Source organism: Trachurus trachurus, assembly GCF_905171665.1.
Source record: "Trachurus trachurus genome assembly, chromosome: 13".
Lineage (NCBI taxonomy): Eukaryota > Metazoa > Chordata > Actinopteri > Carangiformes > Carangidae > Trachurus > Trachurus trachurus.
The window spans coordinates 33,041,040-33,051,977 of record NC_139892.1 but is presented as its reverse complement, the minus strand read 5'-3'; the positions used below and the strand labels follow the sequence as shown (position 1 = coordinate 33,051,977).

At 39.6% G+C, this 10,938-nt stretch overlaps 1 protein-coding gene across 1 annotated transcript; it reads right to left on the bottom strand.

Moving 5' to 3' along the window:
• Window positions 1–6,057: 6,057 nt before the first annotated feature.
• On the bottom strand, window positions 6,058–10,648 carry LOC310996368 (uncharacterized protein; the record flags this gene model as incomplete). Its single annotated transcript, XM_083985745.1, has 6 exons — window positions 10,572–10,648; window positions 10,098–10,324; window positions 8,585–8,744; window positions 6,783–6,972; window positions 6,408–6,461; window positions 6,058–6,314 (listed from the first exon to the last, which is right to left on the bottom strand). Exons 1-6 carry the CDS (start codon window positions 10,611–10,613, stop codon window positions 6,058–6,060), a joined length of 930 nt encoding a protein of 309 aa, XP_083841871.1. The 5' UTR covers window positions 10,614–10,648.
• Window positions 10,649–10,938: the final 290 nt, after the last annotated feature.

The window sequence follows — 10,938 nt, the reverse complement described above, 5'->3', positions numbered from 1 at the left end:
GTGTAATACTTTTGATTTTAGTGTTTTATCAATTAAAGTAAACTGTAAGAGCACTCACAGCTCTCACCACAGGGCGTGACTGCAGTATGCTGCTCATTCACCTCAATTACAGTGTTTATCGTAATTACAGGGTAAGTGAGCCGTAAAATAAAACAATCAGTTGTGGTGATCTTAACCACTGTTCACTTGACAAATCCCTTGGGTGTAGTATGGGTGTAGTGACTGTACCACACAATTTGAGAAGACACTAGACAAAGGCTATGGCTCTATTCCTAACCCCCCCCCCCCCAGCAGGTGGACACAGTGACATCAAACATCTGCTTGTGTGGACAGTATAATCCCATTCAAAACCATCACAATATTCCCTAACAACAAACCCTGGGTCACTAAAGAACTAAAACAAGTACTCAATAAGAAAAAAAGGATTTTCTTCACTGGCTCAGAGGAGGAAAAGAAGGAGGTCAATCTGGAGGTCAAGTGCGCCATTAAAAAGGTCAAGCTTGACTATAAGAAGAAAGTGGAGCTCTCCTTTTCCCAGGGGAACCTCTGCTCTGCATGGCAGGGCCTGAAAAACATGGCAGCTGAACAGCACTACATCCAGTCATAAACCCATCCCGGTTGATGGCTGCAACACATCTCTTCCCAACGACCTCAACTCATTCTTTTTAAGATTTGAAAAGGACAAAAATAGCACAGAGCTAAAGACCATCATCTCCACACTCCATGCTGATGATTCAACTTTCACCTTCAGCATGGAAGAGGTGGTGAGAGCCAGAGTCCAGTTGCAGTGTTGGATTTGGTCCTGGACCAAATCCAACACTGCAACTGGACCCGACAACATCTGTGGGTGGACCCTGAAGCACTGTGCTGACTGCAGCACAGTGCCCCAGAAGTGGAAACATTTCCATCCCCAAGAAGGACCCCACCAAGGTACTGACCTGAGGCCTGTGGCCCTGACCTCCCTGGTGATGAAGGCGATGGAGAGGATTGTCAAAGATTCCATCACCAAGTCTGTTGAGCCATTGATGGACCCACTGCAGTTTGCATACAGGGGCCGGCAGGGGAGTGGACGATGCCAAGATATTCATCTTGGAGACCATCCACAAACATCTGGAAACTCCCAACTGCATCTTCTGCATTCAATACCATGCGGCCACACATCCTTGCCGAGAAGTTAATAACCCGGTTCACCATGTGGATAACTGACTTTAACCAACCGGTCACAGAGGGTGCTTGTAAATGGCTACTCCGACATCCTCCACACTTCCACCGGCTCCCCGCAGGGCTGTGTCCTATCGCCTCTGCTTAACATCCTCTACACTGATGACTGCAGGTCCACCCAGCCAAACTGTCACCTGGTTAAATTCGCTGACGACACAGTCCTGGTATCTCTGCTTTCTACCCCAAATCTTCACCACAGCTCTGTTCTTCAAGACTTTATCACCTGGTGTGAGGGTGCCTGTCTCCAGCTGAACTCAACAAAGACTAAAGAGGTGATTGTGACATTTTCTAGCAATCAGAGACAACTGGCAGAGGCCATCACTACCACCATCCGGAGGGAACCTGTGGAGGTGGAATACAAGTTCTTGGGCACAATTTTTGACAGCCTTGTAGCAACCAAAAATGTAATATAAGCCAATAATGTAATAATTTTGGCCATTTTAAATGTAATAAAGCCAATAATGTAATAACGTGCCAATAATGTAATAACATTTTTGAGCCAATAACGTAATAACTTTTTGCCAATAATGTAACAAGTTATTACATTATTGGCTGGTTATTACGTTATTGGCCTAGTATTAAAAAAACCTTTGAAAATGTAATAATTGGTGCCAATAATGTAATAATACATAAATATGACTGCAGTTCTTGGAAATAAAAGGCTTTTTTGCAGTTTTGTGCAGTTTGCTAATCAAAAATAGGTAAGTGGATGACATAGTCGTCATATTTATTCATCCAAGATATGTACTATCTTTCACCTCTCTCTCTCTCACTTCTACCATGCTTAATGATATGTTTGCAGTAAGTAAGCATTGTAGGCTATCAACAACCTCCAAAACATAACCAAACTTGTGTATTGAATGGTGTCTGCCAGCCAGTTTATGTTTCAGTCATTTATAACTTCCTGCCTCAGACAAACCATTGGAAATAGACAATGTGAAATGTGATAATTCCAGCATGGCTCGGCTACCTTTAGACTTTCACAGTATTAATATAGAACCTATGCTGCTTTATCATCACTGTAAAAAAAAAAAAAAAAAAAAAAAAAACATTGAAATGTCACTTTATCCAACATGGGACATAAACTGGCTGGCAGACACCATTCAATACACAAGTTTGGTTATGTTTTGGAGGTTGTTGATAACCTACAGTGCTTACTTCTTCCGTTTGCAAACATATCATTAAGCATGGTAGAAGTGAGTGAGTGAGTGAGTGAGTGAGTGAGTGAGTGAGAGAGTGAGAGAGAGAGAGAGAGAGAGAGAGAGAGAGAGAGAGAGAGAGAGAGAGAGAGAGAGAGAGTACATATCTTGGATGAATAAATATGACGACTATGTCATCCACACCTATTTTTAATTAGCAAACTGCACAAAAACTGTAAAAAAGCCTTTTATTTCCAAGAACTGCAGTCATATTTATGTATTATTACATTATCGGCACCAGTTATTACCAGCCAATAATGTAATAACTTATTACATTATTGGCAAAAAAGTTATTACGTTATTGGCTCAAAAGTTTTATTACATTATTGGCACATTATTACATTATTGGCTTTATTACATTTAAAATGACCAAAATTATTACGTTATTGGCTGTTATTACATTTTTGGTTGCTACAAGCCTTCTGAGGTTTTCTGCAAACACTGAGGACATCCTGAAAAAGTGTGACCAGAGACTATATCTGCTCGGAAAGCTGAGATCGTTCGGAGTGAATAAAGTCATTCTCCTGACCTTTTACCACTCCTTCTATGTGTAGCCTCGCGTCACCAGGCTCTTCAGACAAGCGAAGAGCCTGGTGTCCGTTACCTCCGAATTCGTCTGCATTCTGGTTCCTGTCTGTAGCGGATACCGAAATCACCAAATTCACCAAAATAAAAGTGTTCACCAACATAGAACTTATAAAATAAACATTAACTTGTAATACAATAAAAGCAAAAGGTTAACTTAATGGCTCGGGGACTTTCTTGTAAATTATATTCCTTAAATTAAAGAGTTTTACCGCATTTTATTAGCTCTGTGCTTTTATTTTGACGGAAAGGTCTGTCTCTCTCGCCCTGGATCCGTTTCCTACCAAAACAGCAAGTCAATGGCCCCAGACTATAGTGTATGTGTAGGTGGAGTTGATGGTCCCGCCCCTGATTGGCTACTGCATGAGCAACTGGGCTATATAAGCCACCCCGCCTTCCAAGATGGCCTCTCCACTTTGTCTCCTGTCAGCACTGCCAGCACCCACCATGTGTCTTTGCTATGTCTATTGTTGATAATATATAAACTGTGAACCTTGTGGCCTGTTCAGTGGCCCAGGCTTGTGTGTTAGCCCTCACACAGCAAGCAGTGGTAGGAGGGAGAATCCCGTTTTCTTTTGACCATGTTTAACTGCAGGAGAGTAGGTACAGTAAGCTGCCTGTCTTTTTGTTTAGTTTTGTTTGAAAGGTAAGACTAGGGCCCAAGTGATGTTTCTGTTTGTTATGTTGGGAAGTGCTCACCTCTACCACCCATCGAGCTGGCCAACTCTCCCTGCCCCCCCCCCCCCTCACCAGAGGCTGCCTTCATCAACCCCTGCTAACATTTCCATATTTCGCACATTCTGTGACATAAACTGTAAACTGTTTTCTTGTCTGTAACAACATCTATTGCACGTCTGTCCGTCCTGGGTGAGGGATCCCTCCTCTGTTGCTCACCCTGAGGTTTCTCCGATTTTTCCCTGTTAAAAGGGTTTTCCATGGAGTTTTTCCTCAGTCGATGTGAGGGTCTAAGGACAGAGGATGTTGTTACGATGCCATGTAAAGCCCTTTGAGACAAACTGTTTGTAAAAACGGGCTATACAAATAAAATTGCCTTGCCTTGCCTCTGAGATAATAAACTGCTTCATATCTGTGATTCAAGTGGTGCTTATTGTTTGCGATCAGCGAGACAGGTGGAGAGACACCTTATGCTGCAACCAGGCTCCCCTAGATCTGGTTGTAACAACTGACTAGCACTTTATTTGATTTTATGTTGTTGATATTCTCTTTGTCCTTTTTTTAATGATGCTGCTCCTCGTGCCTTTTAAATTGCCCCTCAGGGACGAATAAAGTGTTTTAAATTGAAAGAGTAATATAATTGTATTACTTAGTTTTTATTTATTTATTGCTAAAACACTTTAATGTAATGTCATATGCCCTACAGTACATACACAGTGATTGTAACTAATAATTTTGTTTTAGAGGAAGTGACTCTTCACTGCTTGCTAATATGAATGAAACACAGCCAAAAAGACCCACACAAAGACCACAACTTCCTGTGATCCTGTGAAAACACTTTCACCAAAGGGTAAAAATGAAGCCCAAGCACTCAAGCACTTGGGCCCAAAGTTCAACTCGGACCTAGATTTACCAATACTGCCTGTGTGAAATAACCCTAAGTATAAAATAAAACACAACAGACTTGACTTAATCTGTTTTTATTTGAAACATTGTGAAAGAACACCAGCTGTAGGTTCTTACAGTAAAAAAATAACAATGCAATATAGCATTTAAACACAAGCTATGTTATTAAAAACATTTTTTAAATGCAGAAGTTGTCTCTCTTATATAGAAAATACTTTGGCTTTATGAAAATAGGTTTTAGCTAAAATGCATGTCATTCATATACAAAAAACACAATTGTATGAATGTGAAATACCCAAAGCACCAACTGCACAAAATGTATTTAAAAATCACATCAACAATGACTGCATTCTGAATTAAACTTAGAACAAAAAATGTTATTAATGTAGAAAGATAAATTCAAGGCACCACACTTTGGGCTACAGGATTGGGGTTTTCAAGCATATTTGTATCCCTGATATGTTTTTCTCTCTCTTCTTCTTAATTGTAAGCTTTATCAATCATGACATCATTAGCCATCATGTCATTTACACATACACAACTGTATGAGTGAAGGACTAGTGCGAACAGTTGGTATTTAATGTGTAGTACAGTGCAGGAATCAAAGTAGCATAAAAATAGCATTGACTATGAAAACATCTACATAAACAAATTAGATGATAGCTTTTTGGTAAGTGCCAACATAATAAGAAGAGTTACTTTACAGTCAACTGTAACTCATTCTAGAGAGGGCATAGCTTTTTACCACTATAGCTTTGGTTAATAATCCTGGTATAGAAGACAGGAAATATATTCATAATGTTGCACCCATATGTTCACATTAAAAATAACACAAGTAGTGTAAAAAATGAACGAGTGTGCTTGGCATCTCTATCACCTGCACAGCTAAAAATAAGCAGGTGTGGATGCTGAGCCTTGGGAATATACAGAAAGGGCTGTGGGAATGGGAAGCCACATGATACATTCAATTTGGAGGGACAATCCTGCTTTAATACTGAAGTGAAAGGAAATAATCAAAAAAGCATAGCTTTTTGAAGTAGGTTTGTTATTATGGTTAGTGAATACTTAAAGCAGAAGTAAGCGATCCGGTCGTTTTGGCTAACTTCTTGTCAGTCGATGGAGTTGCAGTCCCCACCCTCGTCATAGATCTATTCGTCCTCGTCCCTACGTCACCACATGCACGTGCATCCCTTGGCTGCACACACAGAGAGGACCGCCCCTTTATGCCGCTCTCTCTCCTCATTGGATAAAGGTTGTAGGATACAAGGAAAGTTTTCTCCTCGGCTTACAGCAGAGCAGAGTGACTGACAGACCCGTGTTTCAGACCAAACACATAAGTGATTGCTGTCAGAAGATATAACTATTTATGACTTATATTAACACAAAAATTCCGCTTACTTCTGCTTTAATCAGTAAGTAATGTGTAATAGTGCCTTTCAACTAAGTAATCCATCAAAGGAACAGTGATGCCCTAAGCATGGTGACATTTGGAAATAATGAAATGGAGTGATTGAAGAGAAGAGCCATGCCTGACAACAGTGAGGACACAATGTTGATCAAACAAGTAGGTTTTTCCAGGGATCACTTCCGGGGTGTTGCAGGGAGCATGGTCTGTCAGGATGTAAGGCGATGGTCGAGCTCTCACAGTAGCATTTGTTCCATGGATTTTCAATACATTGTTAAACACAATGCTGCGCACAGACACGCTTCCCACAGTCCCCATTTTCACTAAACAGGGACATAAACAGTTGTATTAATTTTAAAAACTCATGTTTTTATAAATAGTTACCAGCAAAAAACACCATGAAATGATGGTCTTACCTTCACTGCAAAGTTTTGTTTCGTCAAGATTGTTCAGTGATACAAATGTAGATTCTGAAACAGAAACAGAACACATGAGACAATAGTAATGAATTATATCAGGGGAATCAAGTACAGCAATACACAACATTTAAGTCGGACTCGTATACATCTCCCATAAAGTGACTTCAAGCAGTGAACATGCTGTCTGTAACTAAAAACAGTAAATTAAGCATTTGGGGGCAATAGAAAAATAAGCACTGCACAATACAAAATAAGCACCAAGTGCGCAGTATAAGTGCCAGGAGCCGCCGCCTGTCTGAAGCATTAATTCACAACCTCTGCGTTATTTAGGGCCCAGATGGAACTGGGTAAAAAGCAATGCATAGTCTGTACCTGTTTGCCGGTGGGTACAGACTCTCCTTTGTACAGACTTTCCTGTAAGCTGTCCTGGTTGTCGCACTGGACTCAGCTTCCCTGCGCAACATGACCACAGGGAGGTGTTGACGTGTCTGTCACCACAGCATCTGAATTCTGTCTTTTTAGCATAGAGCAACTCCATGCTGTCACTTGAGCAGCAAACATCCTGGTAAAAGAACAAACAAACAGCAAGTTTCATAAGACTGATATCACCATACTTTATGTTTTAGTTTTTTTTTTTATCATTTACTAATAAAATGTTGACCTTATAGGCATTCAATGACAACATGAATGGGACTTATAACTTAAAATTCACCATGGAATATAGTTGAGAAATGATTCACTTTATCTACTTATTTCTGTGCTATTGAGAAAGCAAACAGGTGATAGAGAGAAGAATTGTTAAACCCTCCTCCCACTGAGTATGATAATAGCACCACCTATGTATCAGAGTATTCCACAACAGATCGTTAGTAGACACTGGAAAGTACTACAATGTGACCCGAGCCTAAACCAGCCTTGTTTTTGTTTCAAGAGAAGTAGAAATGTAAGGGACATTGTGGTCCGTTCCATGTATACTGAACCCATATAAATCAGTTGGCTCTCCCAGCATGTTTATGGGAGTTATTGATGTGGAAAATGTGCACATTGTGCCAACACACCTGACACTAAAACATTCAACCATCCCCATTCTGGAAGAAATCCAATATAAATTGTCTTTCCACTCATGTTATCTATATGTGTTGATTTGCCCATGTGGTTTGATTAACTGTATGTTGGCCAAAGGAAACAATACTGTCTTCCTCTGCCTGAAGATCTAGTGTGTGTAGTATCCCTTATGAGTATTGTTCCCTACTTCTGTTTTGTATTGTGTTTAAAGAGAGGCACCTCTGCATTGGAGGTCTTTTGGCGTTGCAGACTTTTCTTTACCCTCATGTCATGTTTTTCTTGGTCCAGCACCCACCCAACATTGGGCAACTAGGATGTGCGTGCTGTTTTTTACTTCAAAGGAAACATAACTGAGATCTGAGATTGCTAGACTTTATAAAGAGAAAAACAATGGTTCCAACCTAATTCCAGAGGGGGAATGTGATCTGTGAGAACTTCTGAGAAGGGAAGCTTTTTAGATCAACAAATCCTCTGAAATGAATTAATGAATGATTCACAAAACTTAGGTTGTGTTCTTACAGTAAATACACCCTGTTACATGTCTTTTCCCTTTTCTTTCCCCTCAGGGCACTTGTTGAGCCATGACTGCACACCACCAGCTTACAGTAGTAGATTGGATGGATAATTTTCTTGTAGTGTGTTTGCGGTGGGTTTGGAGTCATCCTTTGTACTCTTCTATTCTATTGTGTGTACTTCTATCTATTTTTTGTGTTATTATTACTCACATGAAAGTATGTGATTCAGAAATGATGTTCTTTTTAAACTTCATGCCAAGATTACAGTGAGATACATGTACCATTCTGTATACTGTGCAATGGCAAATATTTGAAATCTTATAATGTCCATGATCTGAATTCTGGCATATAAAATGTAAAATGTCCAAAAATGTTGAACTGTCCCTTTAGGTCTAGTGGCATGGGAGTAGAAGCAGATACATGTTCTTTGATGATATCACCACATTGCATAACTGATTAAATACATCACAGATGATAATTTGCAGATATATTCTGAATGGGCACAGCTACAGACCCTCCAGAGCGGGATCTATAATTATTTCTGATTAGATTATTACTGATCAAATAAATTAATAAATAAATTAAAAAACATACCTGTGGCCCTTGAAGAACGGACCCACAGCACTGCGCTTTATGCCGATGCTTGCCCAAGGATTTCAGGTTATACAGTGTGTCTCCACAACACTTCATGTGTTGGTCTTTAATGTTAAAGACATTAATACCACAACAATGGCTGTTTTCTTCTTTAGGGTGTCTGAATGGGGAACAGAGTTTACTTTTAATATCATGTAGTGATTAAGATAAGGTTGTACTGAATCCCTCAACTTCAGGTTTCTTATTGTGAAATTATTAGTCTATTCCTGTACTTAAGGTAGCCTGTCAATCAGCAGCAGCAGACGTCTTTGCTGGGGTGAGTGTACCTATCATTTAGCTGAATAAGCAGTTTATCCCATATTATCCATGCATTTCATTGGTGAGAGGCTATAGACCCAAAGCCACTACAGCTCATCATACCATGGTGTGAAGAGGATTTAATTTCTTGGTGCTACTGAAGTAAATGGTATAGGTTAATCTTCTCTTTTTAAACAGGTAGGAGTTGTAATTTCACATCTACACTCAGTGTTCCAGACATTTTCATTCATTTAGTATCTCTGATGAAGCAAGATCAGAAAACAATGTCACAAGTCTTTTCCTTCACTTTGCTCCCTTGCAAAAGCATAAAGAATACACTAAGATACTGTATATATATTTTTAATCTAACAGATTTATTCTTTTTCATGGGACTCCTATGACTCCAAAGTGGCCAGCCCAATAGCCAACTATAGTCGTTGTGTGGAGCTGATGTTAAATAAACAAGACAAGTCAACATAGTTACATTAGACGTCAGTTTTTGTTTAAGAATTTACATAACAGCATGTGATCTATTCATAAAAAGTATCTGTCTTCAGCCCTTCCTGTGTCCCCCGATCAACTACGCTGCTGTGCCAAGTAAATCTACAGTACTGATACTGTAGCTCAGTTCTCTCAGATTGGATCTTTAATGCTGCAAAGTACCTACTGTAAAACAATTCCCAGGGGGCTAAGTGTCTGACATATGTTATTATTTTTATGTTTTAGATGTAGTGATGTAGATTTTCACCCAAAAGCTGGTGAGTTAGAATGACCTTGACAAAAGAAATGTAACGCTAGACTATAACATACTGTGTTCTCATAATCCTGTGAAAGTGTGATAGTGGGCTTGAGCACAGAAATGTATGATAATGTGTAAATTGTAAAGTCAGGATCCCAATTCCAATTTTAAAGACGACAGAAAGACCAGATAACTAGACCTTCGGCTGACTAGCTGGATACATTTTAAAGGGTTGCCAGAAACTAAACAAAGGAAAAACCAAGACAGGAACGCCTGCCTGTTGCAAACTTAATGAGGCTAGTTACAGATAATTTTTCCCCTACACACCCTGATTCCCTAACTGTGGAATTTCCAGCTTTCCTGGCACTGTACAAACCACTCCCTGACACTGTGGCATGCCAACGTGACTGAAAAATCCTATCGACTCTGAATTTCATCAGTATTTTCAAAGACAAGTATACATGCATACATAATCACCTGTATCCATTACAGCAGATCTGATTATGTGGTGTGTAGGTCTCTGCCCCACAGCAGTGCTGTCCAGGTGTGGCATGAAACTGAGAAATACACACGGTCCCTTTAGCTGCGTTGTAACGAATACCGGTTTCTGAACACTCCTCTCCATCTTCTCTGTCCTTGTACAATGTGTTATTACAGCAGAGAACTCCAACTTGTGCCAAGCCATACGGAGTTTGCCCGCAGCACTTTAAGAAACAGAGAAAACACAGCTAAGTATTGTTATGTACACAAAAGCAAACACATAGCTACAACTTCACATATTGGAACATACATAACATGCATAGATAGGCTATTACAAACTTATGTCAGTGAATAAGGGCAGCAAAGTCTAAAATGCGATTTAAAAAGAAGTAAAAGTAGCAAGTAGCAAGTTAAATATTGTACACATCTTATGTGTAGAAATTAATATTTGCCAATCTGTTTAAGTCTTACCAAAGCCTCGTTCAGTAATCCTTTTGGATGCACAGTTATCATTAACAACGCTAACGCTAACGTCTTTCTGTCTTTCAGATCCAAACCCCAACTGCTACTGTATGAAAAGAGAAGCTGGGTGGAGCTCAGACCTCGCTCTATGAAACTACCCATTTTTATTGCTACATGCCAGAGGTGTTCTGTTTTTTGTTGTTTTTGTTTTTTTTTTCAAAACAAATATGATACAATATCAGTTCTCAAACTTAAAAAGACTTATTTGTATTTAGGCTATTTAACACATGTAGTTTACTTTCTGCCACACGCAAGATTCGATGTGGACTTTTCTCATGAGTTCATCTTTTAATGGGAGGGGAGGGGCTGATGTGAG